We start from the raw sequence: 21,932 nt of genomic DNA, 5'->3' as shown, positions 1-21,932 counted from the left end.
GTAAAGCTCCATAATCTGTCATGCAGACCAGGCACCCAGACTGGAGAAAGCCTTTCCTTGGCAACACAGCACTGGCAAACAGCAATTTCCCATTGTCAAGGATTTAAACTAGATTCATTAGTTTAACCCTAATAATGCAAATAAAGCCAGATGCAAAACTGGCTTAAGCTGCTATATGTGGAAAAACCTGCCCATGACCCTCTCTTCACAATTCCCTTTTTTTCCTTCCCCATCCTCTGTAAGCAAAGTCAGCTCAGAGCTACCAGTTTTGTATTTTACAGCCTGCAATCTGCTTGTATGTATTCCCAGCTCAGCAGCATTAGTGAATCCCCCCAGCAAGTTCTCAAGAAGCATATCTAGATTGCAGGGGAGGAAGCTCACTCTTTAAGAGATGAAACTAATCCCACATTCAGCTTCCCACAAGCACCAGTTTTGCATCAACAGCCATCAAGAGAAAAAGCGCCACATTAAATTCCTGGGGCTGGGAAGGGGGAAATCTCTTCAAGACTGTCCAATATGAAAAGAAAAAACAATAAATAAACCCTCAGAGTCCCCCACTTCCCTTCATGAGAGTAGGTTCAGATGCTGCCAGGCCCTGAATCTTCAGCCAACTGGTCTGTTTTTATAAGCCTGGCTTTTCTTGGTGAACAATTCTAATTTTTACTCTAGAAAAAGCTACATACACACCCCAAAACAAAGCAGCTCAATGGGAACAGCATATAAATGCAAAGCAGAAGGAAGTAAACAAGAGTAAAATATCTCTCTTTTGGCTGTTGCTAAGTTTTATTAACATTAAGTATTATTTTCAATAACTACTAGAAAACAAACTCCTAAAGGAAAATACTAATACTATTTCTATAAACAATCTTACACCAGTGGCTATATTCCAGACACTCATTAAATGCATCCTGTAACCATAAAATCCTATTCTTAAAAATAATTGTGAGACCTTGATCCAAAACCTGCTGTCAGCTTTAGGGGGCCCAATGCTCCAGCCATAGGAAGTTTATTCCATCAGGAAAACACACACACACATACAAAAAGAAAAGCGGGGGGGGAGGGAGCGTGTGGGGTGGGTGGGTGGGAAGGGGCAAAAAGGAAAAACAACCAACCTCAGGAAGCTTATTGCACATTAACGGGACATAAACCACAAAGGTTTTCCAGCATTAAGATTTCCAGGATACACTGGCGGGAAGGGAAATGGCTCTGTCTTCTGGGGGCTTACTCTTGAGTTTGCCCTCATGTTGGCAAGGGGAATCCGCCTTGCTGCACACACCGAGAACTTTAGCAGGATCACCCATGCAGTAAGCTGATGACAGACTTTGCAGTCGCATATTTAACAGGACAGAAGAGCAAACTGATTTATAAACCCAGGGAGAAAGCAGACATATATTAACACCACCATATACACTTAATCAAATTAATTCACTTAGCGATGACTAATAGACACAGCTATACTCTGCTTGGTTTCCTATGACTAATCTAAGACCCCTCTGATATAACACTGCATGTCCATAACTTGGCAAGCAGGTTCATCATCAAGGCCTGTAATCCTATGGGCTATATCAGTGATTTATCATTTTCCAGGTGATTAAGAGGAAGGGGGTCCAATGGCCTTTGGCCAGCACTCAGGAGCTATGACAGCAGGCATAGTTCTCATTTGGTAAATCCCTGAGCTCTGGACATTAGACAGAACTCCCCTTAGAATCTACTACAAAATACAACATTAAACTTTATCTTTTGACTTGATCAAAGTATGGAGACTTGCATCTCAAAGAGAAGGAAACTTACTTTCTAGTCACTGGATTCTTCCCCCCACACCTACTACCATCACTAAGGGGGTTTTGGGTCCCACCCCTCACAGTTCCAGAAACATCTTTCCTAGAGTTATTTTTTTCCCAGCACTGTCCCTGGCAGAGCCACGTGTTCAGTGATCTCACGGTCTGCGTCAAAGCTCCAGAACATTTGAAGATTACGTTGCATTTCAACCTGTCTGCTATGAAGACCAGCATTTGTACCGAGAGGCAGGAGGGAGTCATTTACACACATAGTAGGAGCAACACTCAGCCTGGAAATAGGAGGGAAGAAAAAGCAAGAGGAAAGCCCTGTGCACTACAGCCAACATTCATTTAAAAATGAGTACATGCTTTATCAGAACATGAGGTCTTCAAACAGAGATCAGCGAACTTGCATCCAGCTGGTGACTAAGCTCCGCAGGGGCAAGGCACAGGTTCCTGATGTTCTCTCACTGTTCACCAGTGAGCTCTCACTCCCAGCACAACCCCTGCAGAGCTCCAGCAGCCCCAGGAAGCAATGGGCAGCACTCTGCACCAGCCATTTCCCTACAGCTGACAACCACAGGCTGAGCTACCAAGTTTCCAAGTGCCCCCTCTCAGGGAATAACACCCTGCCAGCCTTTGTGAGTCTTTGAGGAGTTTCTGCTTGGCAGGTTCCCATGTCCAGCCTCTTCGAACAAACCTGACAGAGGAGTTTCATCCTCCTGTCTGACAGCCATACCTCCTCCATCCAGTAGCTCGGGCCATGAACAACAAAACATTCCTGGGCTCTAACATCAGGAAAATAGCCCTGCAGAAGGGCTTCCAGCTGCCCAGAAGCAAGCACTGCTCTGTGATGTGAGCACATCTGGAGGCATAAAGTGCAAAAACTCATCAGGTAACACAGATTAACTACATCAAGTCTCCTTCTGTAATCATTCTGAAAGGGACAAAGATTCTCACAGCTAAATGATGCACATGAACTTTTGCAGAGAGACAGACTCCGAGGGCTTGCAGAGGTGTAGCTATCATCTGAAGTGCTCCTCAGGTGCAAGGATACACTTCCTCATTAGAACCCACATGAGGGGAAAATGCCAGACTTAAGTGATGTTTTCAACCCTGCCACAGAGCAGTCGGGTGAGCAGAGAGCAAATAAACCATGAGTGGAAGGCAAGCACCAACACTACATGCTGTCAAATACTTCCTGTTCCACATACCAAGGCTCCCTTGTGAGCTGGACCTTTGGCTTCTGCAATCTTCATGGCAGTTTAATTAAAAACAGGAGACTGAAAAGCTGGAAGCAGGCAGGGGAGTGCTGCAGGGTTCACATCTGGCTCTCTACTTTGGTGCCAAGGCAAGGTTTCAGTTTCTTCAGCTGCAGAAAAGGCACCCAGCACCAAGCTCCCAAGCCAGATAATAGGTCTGAAATGGTACTGAGCTGCCTTGGAGCTCTGAAATCAAGTGACCTGGCATTTGCCCAGAGTCCAAGTGCTTGAAACAAGGGATTTGTCTTCCCAAATGACAGAGATATTGCAAAGGCTCCTTGGGAAAAGCTGGTAGCTGAAAACATCTCCCTGCATTGCTTCCACTTCTTGTTTAATACATGAAGACAACTCATATTTAATAATTTCTGCTTACTTCAGAACATGCTGCCCAGTGCTGCTCTGCAGAAGGCTTAGTCTTTAGGAACTAAGTGTAACACTTCCAAACATCACCCTGAGCTAATCCAGTGTTATTTTTCCTGCAGCAGGCCACTGCTCACAAGGCCATTGGCAAAGATTTGCAAATCACTGGCATTCACTCACGTGCTCACTGGAATGGTGCTCTTCTAAAATCTTAAGTTATTCCACCGTCAGCCGTTGATGCAGCCCTGCTAAAAGGTTAAACTGGAGGCAGTATCCACATCCCCAGAGGAGTTCATGTTGGTCACCACATTCTGCTTTCACTGTCCACCCCAGTCACGTTCACGCTTTAAAGGAAAGCAAAAGCTGTCAGATCCAGACATACTCTTAACTTCTGCCCTCCTGTCAAGACTTGTGCTGTAGCAACCCATGCCAGTCCTTGTAACAGACTGGAGGTAAATTAAACCCACACTTGCAATGTTATTCTGTGATACAACCCGAAAGGGAACAGAACAAATTCACTGGTGTACTTACTACCCACCTGAACAGTCCAGCAGCTCAGACTTCTCCCAGATAGTCCAGCTAAACATGTACCTCGTAGAATTCAAAGTCTTGCAACCTCATGACTACAGACAAGACATATGGCACTAGACTTTGTTGAAATACATAGCTCAAGGATAACTTTTGGAAGCAAACAATGGAACATTTTGCAAGGCTGTTTCTGAGTAACAGTAATGAGCAAGAGGATTTGCTGTTAGCTTGTGTCTCTTGCAGTTACTTCCTGCTGTAGCTTTGTAGACTCACTACTCAGATTTCGCATCCTTTCTCCCCTAAGAGGTGTCACTCCAAAGAAGTGTGATCTAGTGCTCAAGTGCATCTCTCATCCTACCACCTAGTCAGGACAGTGCAGAGACAGCTCACAACAGGCTGCTCTCCCTCGCAGCAGACCGACCACCAGGCAGCGCATGGCCCCATTAGCTAGGGTCTCACACAGTGCACAAGCTGTCCACACCGGATCCTATTCTCTAGGTTCAATCTCAGTGGCTCTTTTTTCCTGGAAGACCAGGATCATCAGCAGGGCACATCAGGCATCCCTCTGTAAGTAAAGCATTGAACTGTTAGGTTGGCCAACTATGTGAGCACATACTACATAACAGCTGAGCACAAGTTGAGCACAGAGCAAGAACCGACTGACAGATGAGCAGGGTTCCGGCTGAAAGAGTGGGCTCCACTGCACTGTGCTTCATCTCTCTGCAGCAGCAAGGCTGCAAAGACCTGACAGAGCAGGTAAATACTGTCACAACTTTATGGAGCCAAACTGAAGGATTTTGGAAGACAAATGTACCCAAAGTCAGCCTGCTCCAAGCAAGTATTTCCTGCAGAAGACTAGGCAATATAAGTTCACATGAAGCAGCTCCCTGTTCCAACATGCTCTATGATTCCAACTGCTGCAGACCTGCCTAACCCAAAACTGGGGCACAATTCCCATGTGCAGTGCACATTTTTGCCCTTGGCGCGAGTTATTTAATGAGAAATACCAAAGCAAGTGATGTGCTGCCGTGTATTCCTTATTAGCACAGCTAAGGCTGGAGATGCAGCAGTCTCCACCTCCGTATTGCTCAAGGTAGTAAGTAACACACGCAGCCACAAGCAGCGCTGCATGGGTTGCTTACACCCCAGAGCAGCTGTGATTTGATAGGTAAATAACTGGTCTGGGAACTTAAGCCTTCAAAGAGGAAGGATAATGCCCAGCTCTTGCTCCCTTCCTATCATGACTGTCTAGGAGAAAGAGCTGGGTTTGTACATGCAGCATTAAGGTTCTCACTCCACACACCACAGTAACAGCACAAGAGCCTGGTCCTGTGCAGGCCAGTGCGTGCTGACCTCAGGACAGTCAGTGCAGGCAGGAGAACAGCCCTTCTTTGGGTTCATGATGGTTTTACTTGCATCTCCTTGGACCCTAGCCTCAAGAGCAGACTTGCACAGTCTTCCTACTTTTATAGAAGCCAGGAGGATGGCACCAATCCAGCCACCTCCATCCTCCTTCCTACCATTCAGCACCGCTGAACCCGAGACACTGGACCATGACCCTCCTCTGCAAGGCACTCAGTCAGCCAGAAATACCAGGTACCCTGCCCTGAACAGCTTTCCATGGCCAAGACATTTCAGCACCCACAGTTCAGAAAAATACCCATTTACCACAGCTGGTGTGGATGAGGACAGCATCTGTATGCTCTTCTCCTGGGACTCCCTACTGTATATTTTACACAGGGACCAACCACCTATTTCACATCAGAAATATCAACCAATTTTTTAGCCACTGTGAACTTTATCCTTCCCTTCCCTGCATGTAAGCTGTATCACAGCTAGCCTGCCTGGATTTATCCCTCCAGCTTCCTGGCTCATCCCACTGGAAGAGATCATTAGGTTCCTCGGTTAGGCTATTAAAAAATAGTGCTTTCCTTAAGGTTACATCAAAACCAAGTAATGCACGTCCCATGGAAAAATGCTCTTCTGAGCTCCATTCCTGGTGAGGCCAAACCTGGGGGGGAGGTAGCTGTGCTACAGTAGTCACGCACCAGACCACAACTTCAAATCATGTTTTTGTTTAAACAGCAAAGCCAACGCACCCTCTGGCTTTCATGTTTAAATGGTTCTGGCCTACAACAGGGAAACTCACCATCTCTGAAGAATGCTCTGTGTGAAAAGTTGCTCTCAATTGCATTTACGTAAACCCAGAGAAACAAGGTCAGCGAAGTTATTCCCACTGCTCACTTTTAAACCCTTCTTCCTTATTGAAGTTACTGTTTAATCCTTCCTGAAAAAAATAACTCACATATTACCCTATTTGAATAATTATTTTCATGACAGTGTTTTTAATTAAAAGCATTAGCCTGGTAATGTTTCTGTGCCACAAGATCCCACTGGATTTGGTGCAATAGTGGTAGGTTTGTAAAGGTGACTGTTGCCGTGCTACTAATTCACTGATCACAGATCTGCACCTTACAGAAGGAAGGGAACTATCACCTGCTTTACATGTGGATGCGGAGGAAACAAAAGCATTTGCCCAAGATCACCCAGCAAATCAGGAGCCGAAACACTTGTAGCATGCCAGCCACACAAGCCCTAATCCCAAGTGGCTCTTGTAATTAATGCTCTAATAATTAATAATTGCATAACTCCAAGTGCTGAATGGCAAAAGTGATTTCCAGCAAGATGCGTATGCAGCTACCTGGAAACAAAAGCCAAGGTCCCCTGACAGTACTACTTTCTGGCAGTTATACATCAGATGCCAAACTAAATGGTTCCAATTGCTCAGTGACCATCAACGGTGCATCCCAGAAGGTAAGGCACTTCAAAATAACTTGTTTAGTTTCAGCTTTCAGCCCAGCTTCTTCGTAGTTCAGAGGGGATACCATTGCCTCACTGACGAGATGCCCCAGGCTGGAAGCAGACACACACAGTGACACTTACTCCCCAGTGATAAGCAGCTCCCAGATCTGGTGCCAGTTTCTACCTCCATGGGACACCAGGGACTTGTGCTGCAACCACTGAACCCCCAAGGAAAAAAAACAACTTAAATTAGGCCAAATGCTCCTGGAAAATGCCAGTTAATTTATATATAGCAGATTTCACTTGGATGTCATTTAATCTCAGCTTGCTGTTGCCAGATACTAGCTGAAATTCCCTGCTTTGCTTTGCTGCCATACTAAAGGGCCACATATCCAGTATTAATGAGGCAGATGAAACAGAATGAGACTAGGGTGGTGCTTTCTATGATAAAAGATACTTTGTGACAGCACAGCATTCATTTAGAAGAATAAAGGATTTTTCCTGGCTTGGAACTTACATGCAATACACAGAAAATGAACAAAACCATTTTTAAATGTAATTAAAAATGTTGATCTTCTGATTCTATACACTAACAAAAGCATAATCATATATACACTAACATACACATATATACACTAACAAAAGCATGATTCGTTGTTTCTTCTGTTAAAAACAGCAGCAAGGTGAGATACCTGGCCACAACTAGGGAAAGCCGCTCAGATAAAACTGCTGACATAGGATTTGAAAAATGACCTTTCCCCGCCCCCCAGTGCATACACCCTCACACTTACATGCAGCCAGAAAATTTCAGAGCACAGAACTGTGACTGACCAAGACACAAGAGGCACAATGAGACCTCCCATAGCTCAACCTAGCCATTAAACAGATTCGGGTGACCAAAAGCAGCAGCCAAGGATGCGATGGTGAAGTGGTGTGATTTACCACCAGAGCGAGTCACCAGACTATTTAGTAAAATCCCTGCTCCTACTGGGGTCCTGACACAAAGATTTGGCGAGTGCATATGTTCAGCCCCAGATGGCTGTGTTAAACCTTATAATCACTGCAAGCATTTGCAGCTAGAAATATACCTGCTCACAGTATGACAACCTAATCTTTTAGCTGTGAAAACTGAGAATAAATGAGAACTGTTTCCAGTTAATTCTGAAGCTTCTCAAAATATCAGTCTTGACATCTCAAACTAGGAACAAAACCAGAGACTATTGAAGTACAGCTGCTTCTAACTTCGTTCTGCAGATATCTAAGAAACTTCATTTTACCAATTAAAGCAGAAGGAGATAAAAGAAAAAAAGCAAAATTTTTCATCATATGAAGAAGCAAACAAAGGAAAATCCAACTATACTTATGCACAGCCTCTTTACTGGCAACCCTGTACACTTCCTATGCACATCTGGAGGATGTAGGGTAATCCATGTTATTGCAGAGAGATGGCAAGAACGAGTGTCAATGATAACCAGACACCTTCCCCTTTCCAGGTTGCGAATTTCTTTTTTCCAAGCTTGGCTGTTGCCTGCCAAATTTTGTCCCGGAAAAACAGAGCCAGGACCATCAGCCTGCTATCCTTCATTCATCTGGAAGCTGCCAAGAGCTCCTAGGCTGACTCAGGCTGGAGGAGGTGGGTTTTCAAAGGGACTGAAAGGAGAAGATTTGTGTGCTTTAAAAGGCAAAGATTTGGCTGTGGTTACAAGCAGGAACCTCTCTCTGAAAGAATAAGTGCAGGCTTCTAATTTCACCTCTACTGCAGTTTGCGCTCTCGTGCTTCCCTGCGAGTCAGTCACTGTGCTGCCCTGTGGAAGAGGGAAAGACAAGCTCATGCTGTCTCCAAGCAAGCCGTCTACCAAACTCGCTCCTCTTCCCACCTTCATTTTCTTTACAGACAAAAACAGCGGCTGCCACCACCAGACCGTCAGAAACTTAACTCAAGCCATGTTAATGTGCTTAAGCAAAGCACTTTGCACACTTGGTGCTTACAACACATCCCACCAATAGATTCTGTTGGGCCTCATACAGCATGCTGTACTTAGCACCCAGTTATTCCCCCGGTGAAACAGACTTTGCTCAACACCTTCAGACCCACAAACAGCCCCAGAAGTCCTGCAAATCATGTACAAATATCCCCTTCGGGATTCAGAACACTGTTTCTCCCCTTCCACTCCCATCATGTGAGAGAGGTTAGTATAATTTCTGAATTAGACAAGAGATGCATGCAGATTTGCAGAAACAATTCATATTAGAACTACTGCTGTGCACAGCAATCAGTTCTCAGGAGCCACTTGCAAAGCAGGCAACGTATGTGGCAAACCTAGAATGTTTCTAAAACAAGTCTTCCTCCATTAGCTTCTGTCAAGTATTCATGACCAGATCTGGTAAAGAAATAAACCAGAACTACAGTTGCTCTTCAATAACGTATTTCCAGCAGCTAGATCCCATCTGAAAATAAATCTGGGATGCAGAAACGGTAACAGAAAATCCAATTAGATAATAGAAAGATCTAAAGAAGCTGTAAGCTGAGATGAAAAACAACAACAAAATCCCCAACACAAACAAGAACCACCCCCAAAACCAGCAGTAGTCTGCTCTTTGCCATCACCTTATGTGGGATGCTACCAAAGAAAACAAAAAGCCTAAGCCTGCAAGAAAAAGATTCAGTTCCTCCGTATTTTCAGCAACTTCAAAGGCTCTAATTACAAATTCAGATCCTAAGGCCACTTTCCTAAACACTGGCACAGTCTGGATTTTAAAATAAGGAGTCCTAAAGATAGCTCAAGATACATGAATTGCAGAGCTCAGCAAGATAATTGTACTATTAGTGAAATGCCAATAATATCCTTTGGACCGCATTTCATCCAACAGTGGGTATCACTTATGCTGGACAAGCAGAGAGTGCAGCAACAGGGAAAAAGCTTGCAGAAGGGCTGAGCATTGCTAATGCAAAAACACAGGGAGCTCTTCCTCCTTCCCATGGCTCTTCCTTTTCTGCCTCATCAAGGCCAAGCAGGCCTTGCCTACACCCACAGTCACCATACCTGCTCAAGCTGCAGATGAGAACAGATCTGGCATCTAAAGCAGCACCATGGTGTAGCGGAGAGGAAAAGACATCCACATGTAATGAAGTAGCAAAGAAAGATCATCTCTTATTCCCACCTTACTGAAAGCATCACATGGTGGCACACAAACTAGCACTTATAGGGAAAAAGAAGAACATTTTGGGTAAATTTTTGTTACTGCTGCTCTTAGCTAAGACAGCAAGATGCTCAACTTGGTTTTCTGTCTCCAGTCTCAAGCATTCTCCACCAGTGCTAATGCCCAATGCCAACAGCCCCGTGGTGTTTGTCTGAACCATTATTACGCATCACTTATTACAGTAGGCTGGAGAGCTGCTCACAGAGCTGGAAGTGAAGGCAGCTAGATAGCGTACCTAAAAAAAGCTTGAAGCACTACTGTGGGGCTTTTTTGTTTCTTTTCACATCACCTGGCTGCACCTAACTGTTCTAAGCTGAAACAGCTCCAGTAGCTTTTCCAGTAAGAGCCACTGTAGCTTACGGGACTGAAGCCTGGAGCTAAACCAAGCCAACAAAGAGGATGGACAAGGCAGAAGCACTTGCCAAGCCAACAGAAGACCCTGTCCCCTTGGCACCTCTCCTGCAAAGCAAGGCATAAGCTATGGAGCAGCATCGTGCCCATGCTCCCACCAATACCGAGAGAGAGGCAGGCTCACCAAGGGCACAACAGAAGCGACCACCCTCAAATGGCTCCAGAGCAGGCAGGCAGCCAGCCAGCAAGCAAAGCCATCTCTCTCAGGGGCTGCAGGGGTGGGAGGGGGACATATTAAACATGCCTCAGCTCTGAATAAATATTTTACTCCTCAGATTCATGCTGCTTGCTTAATCAATCCCCACCATTGTTTCAGAGGCCCTATGCAGACACTGAAATTAATCCCCCATGATCCCATCCACACAAAATAAGGATTTTCCAAGTATCGCCATCATATCCTGACTCCAGCTCAGCTCACTTCATGCTGGAAAAGCTAGAGGCTCCAAGATTGTGGTGGACTGGACACATAACCTGCCCCACAACCGAGGGTGTGCTGAAAGCAAGGCAAGGAGAAGGCAGGTTCCCACCATTGTTAACATCAACAGGAGCAACAAGAATTGCCTGAAAGAATTTCCTACTGCAAACAAGGCACTGAGGTGAACAAAGGAAATTACGAGGTCACAGACTAAAAGTCCTGTGTGCACCATCCAAGTCTGCTTCCCTGGTGCAGGTAGCTGAGCCAGACCAGGTCCTAAAAGCCACAGTTGGCAGGTGAAAGCAGGCAAGGAAGCCAAACCCCATGCCCCTGGCCATCTCAGCAGCCCCAGCAGTGCCACACAAGCCCGCAGAATCACCACATCCATTGGGAGGAGAGTCCGCAGCCGCACAATGCTCCCTGGAGGATACCAGGCAGCAGGGACAGCTCAGCCTTGCAGTTAACTTTGAAACGGACAAGCTGAAGAGTAGCCAAGGCACTGCTGACCCGTCAGCAGACAGAGACAAGGAGTTACCCCTTTCTTAGTGCTCATCCCATTGCTTAAACCCAGCGGCCACGGCAGCTGTGTTCCAAAGGCTCTGCCTCACAGCTCCTGCTGACCTCTGAGTGGTCTCTGCCACTCAGAGAAAGACAATGCACGTGAAGCCTTCAGCTCCATGAGCCCTGCTCTACCTTCTCGCCTCCCTCTTTCATTCCCTCCACTCCATGGAAACTGACAGTTTCTCATTATCAAGTGTTTTTAAAACAGATGGAAGAATACACTGTGCTGTTTTAATTTCTCAGATACCATTTTCTGTGTTCCCCATGTAAAATTTGTATTCCAGCTTCATTCTCCATCAATTTTTGTTTGACTTGGAGGGGAGAACAAATTAGTATATACATATGAGTAAACATTAGTTTTGCTCCTTTAGCTAGGCCAAGCTATGATTCTGTAAGCACTTAGGATAAACAAATGAAGAGAATGGTAGGAGGACAGAGCCCTCTTCCATGCTTCACACTACTGAGAAACCATCCAGCACTGGTGAAGATGCTGGGAATTAACCCAGGAGAAGGATGGGAGTTTACTGCCCAGCACATCTCACCATTTTGCAGAGTGCAAGTGGCTTATCTCACACTGAGCCCATATGCATCCTTCCACCCTGACGTATGTTTAAGCATATGCATGGCTTTTATCAGCTGAGAGGTCCCATGGCAGCTCCCAGCACCAATCATGCCAAAACTCTGCTTATGCATGCCATTACATTTGCATACCGAGATCCATTTCCATTAAGTCAAACGAAATTACAGGCAGTGCAGTACACATGTGCTTTCACATCTGTGAGATCAGGGCCCTCAAATGAAAGCCACCCATCCCACCAAAACACGCCCTGCTTGCCTGCAATTAAACACAGGCACTTCAGAGCAGTTCACTCAAGTTGTTTTTTATGCATGCTTTTACAATTAACATAATGTCATATCCTGCCAGGACATAAGAGGTTGTGACTCAGGAATGTGATCATCGATTTTAGTCAAACTGACTTGCTTTTTGTTTCATTCCTTCTCTTTTCTTTCCCCCTTCCTTTAATTCTACCCTCCAACAAGACACATACCACTAAGGGCCCTTATAAAAATATGATTATTATGTTGAAAGTCCAACATCCATCAATCTTGCTTTAACGTATAATTAACTATTTCTTCAAACTCCCTACCACCCCCCAGCAACAACAGCATCATGCAAAGTAGCAGCAGAGAGGATTAGATAAGAAGCTGTCCAAGACAAAACACCCCCAACATCTACCAAGCACCAGCCTACTGTCCTTTCTTCTCTTATCACTTCAAGACAAGACAACTCTCTTCTCCAAAAGCAGCAATTTGATTCTGGAGGATGAACGCCTGCCCACCAGCTTCTTGGGCGGAAGCTGGGTGCCCTCATCCTTCCTTCTCCCACACACATGTGGCTCTCACACCAGAGGATGCTCTATTCTGCAGTGAGTCCCACTGGACTGGGCTCAGTGGCACTCAAATACCAATTCAGTTTAACCAGTGTGAAACCCTCTGCAGATGCTGTTTGGAGATTGCTAGCGAACTTCAATTAACCAAAACTGTGAGAAGCTGAGTTTAATATAATGACAGAAAAATAACGCAAAAGACATACTCAAGAAAAACACCAACCGTGTTTTGCAGTAAGGCATGTTCCTAAGCCTATTCATGTTGCAAGGCTGCTGCTCCACACAAAGCAAAACGGCTCTGCTTGGCAATACCTTTCAGCTTGCCTTAAAAACCAGCTCAAGTAATGGTTTCAATGCATCTTCTTATACTGAAAGACAAACTTCTATTTCCAAGCATGATTCAGACTTTAAGATCAAGGAATCGTTTCAAAAGAAGCTTCACAAACAGCTGGAATACTTCATAGGTATTTTGTTAACAAACATCAGCTCTTTTTTCGCTTAGTAGCATTACTTCCCACCTCCAGTAACACCACGAACCCCATCTTCATACATTTGCTTTGCCACATCAGAAGATCCACACAACCCCACAGATCCATGAGTGTATAATAAAAGCTGAGAGAAACTCTCTCACCCTGGTCACATCTTGAACACAGACCATGTGCTTATTACAAGAAGGAGCCACATTCAAGTCGCCTGCTCACGGGCAACATCTGTTTCGCTCACAAGCACTGAAAAAGTTACTGGGAAACCGGTCAAGTTTCTCTCCCTTCCCCGGCCGAAGATGCACAAAAGTGCATTCAGTCTGGTCACGGCGGAGTTTCATTCACGTTTCTGCAAGCTGGATGCAAGGCAGATTTTTTATTTTTTTTTTTTCCCCTTCCCGGGAATAGCATCCGTTAGTTCTTGTGGATTTGGCGGGTTTGGGGTTGGGTTTTCCACCCCCCTTTCCTTTATAGAGGAAATCTTCTGTCTTTCTCAACATGGATGTAAAAACCTCCCGGCCACCACATCCCCAGAAACGCGGTCGCGCTAGAAGATGCGGAGCACGCGTGTGCCTCCGAAGACTCCCACGCCGGGATTTGCACCACTGTTCCCGCCGCAGCAGAGCGTCTGAACCCTCTTCCCGGGGGCTGCTGCTCACCGAGTACGAGACACAGCCCTCCCCACTCCCCAGCTTTCCCTTCATGGGAGTCAGCAGAGCAGAAACACCCGCGGCCAGCCACCGAATGCGGCCCCAGCCCCGACGGGAGCAGTCCGGGGACCACCGCGGTGCCTCCCCGCCGCTTCAAGCGGATGGCTTCGGGAGGAGCTGCCCTCCGCCGAGCCCGGCCCCGCCGCAACAAAGACCCGCGGCCCCAAACCGGGGCGAAAAAGTTTTGCGCGACCTCCCCCGGGCCCTGTGAAAGGGGCACAGGCGGCGGCACCTCCGGCCTCGCACCCCGCGACCCTCCGCACTGCACCCCGGGCACCGCACCCTGCCATCCCCGGCGCTGCACGCCGCCGCGCCGGGGCAATGCCCCGCCAGCCTCGCACCGCACCGCACCGCGCCGCCCGTCCTCCCGCTGCCCACCGCAGCACCCACCGCCGGTCTCCCCACGGCCACGGCCATCGCGGTGCAGTGCAGTGCGCTGCGCTCCCCGGCCCGCCGCCGCTCTGCGCTGACTGTTAGGACTGCAACATGGCCACCCGGCGGGGAGGGCCCATGCGCAATGCAAAGGGGCCGGGCGGCGAGGCGGGATCCCCCCGGCCCTCCACTGAAGACGCCGGCACCGCCCCGGTCGGCTGCGGCCCCGCGGCTGCCCGGCGGCCCCGAAAAGCCGTTTGGAGCCCCCGAGGGCCGCGCCAAGGGTGCCCTCGATCCGCGGCAGCAATGGCAATGAATCCCTCTCTTGGCCGCGCTGCTCGCCCCCAGCCCGGCTGGCCTGCGGGTGGAAACTCTGCCCCCCTCCGCCCGCTGCGCCCCAGCCCGGCAGCTGGTACCGTCCCCTCCACCCAAAAGTGTCACACTGTCCAACACCGTCAGCCCCACAGCAATGGGGGTACAGCTGAAAACAGAGAGCATCTGCTCCAGGAACCCTACCACAGGGATGGCCAGGAGGTCCTGCTCCTACCAGTTTAGTTAAAAAGGAGGATAGGGATTCAGTGAAGGCGTATTTATAACAGGGGCTCAGACAGGAGATACACCAGCTGGGGCTGTTTGCCAACAGGAACCCCTAAAGCCCTCTTATAACAACACAGAAGGCAAAACCAGGCACCTCATTCCTCTCATTTCTCTGAGCTCTCTCCTGCTGCCAAACACACCCATGCTTTGTTTTTAAACAAACTGGGTACATCAAACTGTACTCGCAGCAGCCAGGTGCTCTCCCCCTCCGGTAAGTGATTTCCAGGGGTGAAGCTCCTTTCCAGGGGTGAGGCATAGCCAGCTCCATGCTGCTCCAACTGGCATTCTTCATAAATATATATAAATCCTTAATATCTTGATGTTAAGCATGGTAACATACCTCTTTACCTGCAAAGGTGGGAGTCTTAGACCTAAATTCAACACATCTGCTCAAGTCATCAACCAAGGCAGGAGTGAATGGCCCTGCAAGGCATAAAGCCCCAAAAGGCTACAAAAGACAGAGACCCTATTTGCCACATTCATGAAAGACATGCTGAATTACAGATGTATCAGAGCTACCCCCACATGTGAACATCCACAGAACCAAAATAATAAAGCCAAAAGGCTAGAAGCTGAGAGCACCTCCTACAAGGAAACAACCCAGGCCAGTAAATAAGTAGACCTCAGCAAAACACTTCACTATTTGTACACCATTCAACCTGAAGCTCTTACCTTTTCACTCCAAAAGCCATTTTTGTAGCACCATGAAGAAACACGTGGTTGGTGGAGAACTACAAAGTCCAGGCATTTCTTTCTTGCCGCTCTTCTCACCATGCTTTGAAGGACTCAGGAGCTGGCATTTGAGCGTGGTGACCCATGCCTGCTCCTGCAGCCCGCTTGTGAACAGAAACCTAAGGAAGCCCATGAGCACTACCTGGCACTGTTCTGCGCTTGGGGCTCAGGGTCTGCACCTCGGGCAGCAGCCCATATCTGGGTGTAGTTGCAGCCATCATCACCAAAGCTGCTTCACAAAAAAAACACCAGTAGTGTTTCTGCCGGTAAGATTTTGCAAGGGTGGTCGATGTGGTGCTTTTATTACATTAATGTGTTAGGCGCTACTGCTCATATCCCAGGGAGGCTGCTATATTAAACTCATGTTATTGCTCTTGTAGCAAATTCCTCCTGCATGCATGGCTCCAGGTGAGGAGGTGCTGAGTGTGCCTGTACTGGGAAAGGTGCTCAGACCAGTGCAGCCTCTAGTGGAAACCTGATGATCCTATTTAAAAAGCTGCCCTTATTGCACCTCCTGGGTGAGGCAGACAGCTTCCCCTTGGTGAATTAGAGGCATGCAGGATACTCCTGCATCAGTGTAACTTAACTAACATAAAGATCTTCTGTATATGCAAAATCCTAATGTGACTCACCCTTCCTTAGCCTGAAGCTGGGAGTGCTGTGGCTGAGTTTTCTCCATGATATTCACGCATACAGACCTTCCTGGGTATGGCTATTCATGCTGAAAGAGAGGGGAAAACCAAATATCAAGACAAAGAAATGTTCTGCTGCCCTTCCAGATCACAGCTATCGTAGTTTCCTGCATTCTTTGTGTTCAGCAGGAAGAAGCAGACCCCTTGCTCCTGAAATTTTCATAGCTGCTGCCAAGAAATTGGTACCTGAGCAAAGGAAATTCCCAGTATCTCACTCTAGAGCCCCTGTAGGAGCTGTATCAATTTTTCCAAAGCTGTTTTGCATCACTGTGCAGATAGGGTACATTGATGCTTTAATAACCTTTTGTGTCAGCTGCAGGACCATTTGTAACATTACACAGGATGAGAAAATCCACAAGTAAACACAGAACTTTGGTTAACTTACAGAGCAAAAAAGCCAAAAAGGCTAAAAGCTGAGAGAACCTCCAAGTAACTGTTAGCTACTTAGAAACAAACACAGCTATGTAGCTCCCTAAAGGCAACAGCTTCCTTCATAACAACAGGACTAAGTGGTGGACTGATTTTTTTGTGTTTAATGTTGCAGTAATGCTGATCCTGCCTCCATTTTGTGGTCAGCACTGCTCACAACTTGCCTACAAAAGGGTAAAGAGACATGGAGCTATTGGAGCAAGTCCCGAGGAGGCCATGAGGATGATCAGGGGATGGAGCACCTCCCATACGAAGACAAGATGAGAAAGTTGGGGCTGTTCAGCCTGGAGAAGAGAAGGCTGCGTGGAGACCTCATAGCAGCCTTCCAGTATCTGAAGGGGGCCTACAGGGATGCTGGAGAGGAACTCTTCTTTAGGGACTAGTGATAGAACAATGGGCAATGGATTCAAACTTAAACAGGAGAGATTTTAGGTTACATACAAGGAAGAAGTTCTTTACTGTGAGGGTGGTGAGGCACTGGAATGGGTTGCCCAGGGAAGTTGTGAATGCTCCATCCCTGGCAGTGTTCAAGGCCAGGTTGGACAGAGCCTTGGGTGACATGGTTTAGTGGGAGGCATCCCTGCCCTCAGAGGGCAAAGGATGGCAGAGGGGTTGGAACTAGATGATTTTAAGGTCCTTTCCAACCCAAACCATTCTATGATTCTATGACAGTCATAACCAAACGGGTTACAACCGACTGCTGTACTACTGCCCAGCATCTGAGCTATCCAATCAGTAGTATCTCTCAAGTGAGACATGTTAGGTGAACCCATTTCACTTCAACAAGCTCAGTGAGGCCTTTCCAAGGCAAAGGCACCAGTTTCAGTCCTGCAGGTACTTCAATAGTCACTTAATGTTACCTGAGCATGTTTAACTGCAAGGAAAAGTTTGCAGGGTGAGAACTGACATTTCTCAGTAGAAAAACCTCTAATTTTTTTAGTCAAAGTAAGCATGGTAATACCTCCAAGGATGTTTAAATGAAAATACAACACCATGGAAAGCCTCATGCTGACACCTTAGCCAAACACCACTTTGATAGTAGTGTTGTCATTTGCCACTGTTACTTGGTTTTTTATCTTCACAATCTACCCTCCTCCCTTATTTGTGATTACAATTATATCATTATGCTCCATTCATCTCATCTCAACCACTTCTCCTGAGAGAGTGCTGCTGCCAAACACAGTAGTGACTGTAATTCGGGGCTCATCATCAGACAAAGGAGAAAGGTATTTATACCTTAACAAACTGTACCAAAAGCATGTGCAAAGTGATGAAATATTACCATGACCATAAACATTAACTGTTCCCAGCACTTTGCTCAGATGAACACCCCTGATGGGAAGCAGCCATACTCTCCTACAATATACACCCCAAGGAAAACCAAGAGGGATACGCGGCAGAGCATGCAGCGCAGTTTCTCCTGCTGTGCCACCCAAGCATCCCAAAGCCTGGCACATGGGAAGGCTTCTCTGATGTATTGCCTAAACTGTAACTTCTAACATAGAAACTTTAAAGTTTCCTTCAGGGCTGCTTCCAGAGGTTACAGTTTAGCCGTCCTGCAGCACCACAGTGCAATTCATGCTCCTTTGAGCTGAGGGTTCAGAGTCAGCAACCCAAAAGCACAGGCCCATGTAGCTGGCTTACTTGAGAGCAACATTGCTGCACACATCCATCCTGCATGTGTTTGCAGGGTCTGAACCTTTAAACTTACCCTAAGGATTTGTGTTACCAAAACAGAAATCACAAGCCTATACCAACCACCTATCTGCCTGCGGTTTGTGAAGGTTGCGGGCACTTTGGGGTATTGATCTTTCCTTCCTTAGTTGTAACACACACGCTCATGGTAGTAGCATTACCAAGACAGAACAACATTAGATACTCACTCCAGTACAATATGTGTCCAACGTGTCCCAGTACAGTATGTGTCCAACCTGTCCCAGCCACACAGTGAAAACAGAGATGATATGAGGTATAATTTGATTTCAGGCACTCTTGATATTTGTGTGTGGTTGTCGTACACAGGTACAATCCCCCACACTTGCAATAACAGCTACCCTGAATCACGTAACATTCACATATCTTTATTACCAGCTGTGGTAAGTTACGGACTCTCAAGGTGGGTCAGGGTGAAAGGCACCTCTGGAAATGCTCCGGTCCAGCCCCTGCTCAGAGAGGGTCACACATAGCAGGTTTGCATCCAGTGGAGCTCTGAATGCCCCTGAGGATGGGGACCACAACCTCTCCAGGCAACCTGCTCCAGTACCTGACAACACTCACTGTAAAAGAGTTTTTCCTCATGCACAAACGTCATTTTTTGCATTTCAATTTGTGCCCATCGCTTCCTGTCTGTTTACTGGCACAATGACTAATGGAGTGCTCGTTCTCCTCACCGTACGCCAGCAGTTATCCTCGCACTTCCCAGAGCTCCTCCAGCCCCGCCTCCCTCCCTTCCCGCTGCTGCTTCGCACCGCTGTCACCTCAGCCGCGCTGCCCCACGGGCCGCCACCCCGGGCAAAGGCACCCGGGGGGGTGGCGGCCCGGCTGCGAAGGCGGAGGAGGAGGAGGAGGCGCAGAGCCCCGGAGCGGCAGGAGGCGGGTTCCCCGCCGCGGCAGCGCTGCGCACCTGGGCGCAGCGCCGAGCACCGACGTGCAGCACCGAGGAGGAGTACCGAGAGGTGGAAGGGCCGAAGCATGGCGCGGGAGCTGAGCCAGGAGGCTGTGCTGGACTTCCTCTGGGAGGCCGGGGGCCGAGCCCCCAACAGGGCGCTGCTTCGCCACTTCCAACGCTTCCTTCGCGACCCAGCCCTGACGGAGCCGCAGCAGCGGGAGCGCCGCGAATACTTCAAGAGCCTCGTCAATTCCCTGGCCACCGTCCACCCCGGCGCCGCCCCCGGCGCCTCCAAGGACATCGTCCTCCGCCGCAGGTACCGCGACCTCCTCGATGAGGAGCTGCCGCCGCCAGAGGAACAGCAGGAGGAGAAGAAGGAGGCGCCACCGCCCCGACGCGACCCCGACGGGAGGCGCTGCCCCCCAGGGGAGGCGGTGGAGAAGAGGCACCTGGGTGAGGGGCAGCCCCAGAGGGCCGCCGTCGCGGGGGGCTGCTCTGCCCGGGGCCGCGGCGGACTCTGCTGCGAGTGCCGCCGAGCGCGTCGCGCTGCCGCCGCCGCTGCCCCGACGCGCCCCGGGCTGCCACCCCCCGCCGGGCCGCCCCGCTCCCGTTCCCCTCCTCCCCCAGCACAGCCGCCCCCCTATCGGACCCGGCCCCTGTCCTCGGGCCCCTGGACGCTTCACCCCGACGGGGCCCCGCGCTGCCGGCCCCCGGCACTGCCGGCGGGTCCTGGGGCGCTGACCCCCGCCGGGCTGTCCCCATACCAGACCCCACAGCCTCCCTCTGCCAGACCGTCCCGATGCCGGTCCCCGCCGTTGTCTCGGGGCCTGCCTCACTCTGGGTCAACCCCAGCCGCGTCCCTGCCACCACAACGCCCTGGAGGGTCTCCCCCAAGCCGAGCCCTGCCACTGCCGCCGGGCCACGGGGTGCTGGCTCCTGACAGGCCGCTGACCCCTGACAGGCAGCCTCAGCCCCAGCCTCCCCCGCAGCCCCCCACCGGGATGCCCCTACTGAAGGTTCCGCCACCCTCATCAAGCCCGGGGCGGCAGCCCCGCAGCGGACCGTCCCAGTCCCCCCTGGTGCCATCGGGCCCTAGGGCGCTGTCCACCACCGAGCTGGCCCTTCCCAGCTCCCCACAGCTCCCCCTCGCCGAGGCACCCCCATCCCGGTCCCTGCCATTGCTGTCCGCCCCAGGGGTGCTTCCCCTGTCCCGGTCCCTGCAGGCTCTCCCTGTCAGCACCTCCTCATCTCCACAGCATCCATCAGGCCCAAACGTGCTATCCTCCACCAGGCTGCCCTCAGCACAGTCTCGGTCCATGCAACATCTCCTCACCAGTCCAGCCCCACTGAGGTCATCCAGGGTGCTGGCCCCCAATGAACCAACCCAACCTCAAGCTCTGCTGCTGCACCCACGTCAAACCCTGCCACTGCCATCACGTCCTGGGGCGCTGCCCCCCACTAGGCCACCCCCATCCCAGTCCCCACCACAGTGCTCCACCCAGCCACCCCCTGCCAGGCCACCCCTGTCCCAGTCCTTAATGAAAGCAAAGGGCCCCGCAGGGCCCCAAGCCTCAGAGAGCAACCCCCCAGCACCGCCGCCTGTCTTCAGGAGCATCAGGTGCCAGCTTGCTTTGTTGGAGGTGCAGGGCAGCCCTCTGTCACTGCCAGATGACTGCGGGCGGCAGCCCCGCACCCTGCCCTCCAAGAGCTCCCCTCGGCACGTCCCAGGCCGGGGGCTGTTGGTGCCGCTGGGGCAGCGGGAGCACGCCTGGCTAGTGGCGGTGTCAGCGGGGTGCTGGGCGCGGGTGCGGGGGCTTTTCCTGGAGGAGCCGGAGCTGGCCCTGCAGCGGGACTTCATGTCGGGCTTCACCATCCTTCACTGGCTGGCCAAGCACGGCGACGGGCCGGGCCTGCAGGAGCTGGCAGCGGCGGCACGGCAGGCTGGGCTGGCCCTGGACGTGGACGCGCGCTCGGGCTGCGGGTACACGCCGCTACACCTGGCTGCCATACACGGCCATCAGCTCGTCATCAAGGTGCTGGTGCTGCAGCTGGGCTGCCAGGTACAGGTGCGGGACAGCAGCGGGCGCAGGCCCTGGGAATACCTGGGCAGCGCCACCTCGGGGGAGATCTGGCAGCTCCTGGAGGCTCCCCGTGGCACGATTATGTTCCCCACTCAACCCCTGGCCCGCAGCGTGTCCTCTGTCAGCAAGGTCTCGCTGCCCGCTGGCAGGGCAGCACTGCCTGCCTGCCTCAGGCCACAGCACGGCCGCGGGGCAGCATCCCACCGCACCGGCAGCGAGAGGGACTGAGAGACGGCTCCCCGGGATCCCTGCCAGTGGAGATGGGGCCTTGCCGGCCACCTTGCGAGGGGAAGCCATGCAGACAAAATGCTGTGAAACAGACTGAACCTATTGGAGAATGTACTTTAAATTATTCCAATGAACCGCTGTCTGAGCCTCTCTGCCCTTCCCCCCATTTCTTGCTTTTCTACCAGTGGGAGGATGCAAACAACTCTTTTGGAAGCACACAGGACCATGGGTAGGCAAGTCCTATGTGCCTCCCAGGGCAGGCACCAGCTGCTGGGGGCAGCCACAATCCCCAGTG

The 21,932-nt window shown here is 49.9% G+C and overlaps 2 protein-coding genes across 2 annotated transcripts in view; one reads left to right on the top strand and one right to left on the bottom strand.

The window, feature by feature from the left end:
* The window catches only part of SEPTIN11 (septin 11), a gene marked incomplete at its 3' end in the record, with an annotated part of 47,042 nt that extends 32,675 nt beyond the window's left edge, over positions 1-14,367 (bottom strand). Inside the window, exon 1 of the mRNA XM_080625056.1 lies at positions 14,289-14,367. Within this exon, the coding sequence (XP_080481182.1) occupies positions 14,289-14,315 (27 nt within the window). The 5' untranslated portion in view covers positions 14,316-14,367. The remainder of the gene's footprint in view (positions 1-14,288) is intronic.
* Positions 14,368-19,411: 5,044 nt separating this feature from the next.
* On the top strand, positions 19,412-21,637 carry SOWAHB (sosondowah ankyrin repeat domain family member B; the record flags this gene model as incomplete). Its single annotated transcript, XM_080639067.1, has 1 exon — positions 19,412-21,637. One exon carries the CDS (start codon positions 19,412-19,414, stop codon positions 21,635-21,637), a length of 2,226 nt encoding a protein of 741 aa, XP_080495193.1.
* Between the last annotated feature and the right edge of the window lie 295 nt (positions 21,638-21,932).

The sequence above is a fragment of the Psittacula echo genome, assembly GCF_963264785.1.
Source record: "Psittacula echo genome assembly, chromosome: 1".
In the NCBI taxonomy this organism is placed as follows: domain Eukaryota; kingdom Metazoa; phylum Chordata; class Aves; order Psittaciformes; family Psittacidae; genus Psittacula; species Psittacula echo.
This window is presented reverse-complemented; position numbering and strand designations above follow the sequence as displayed.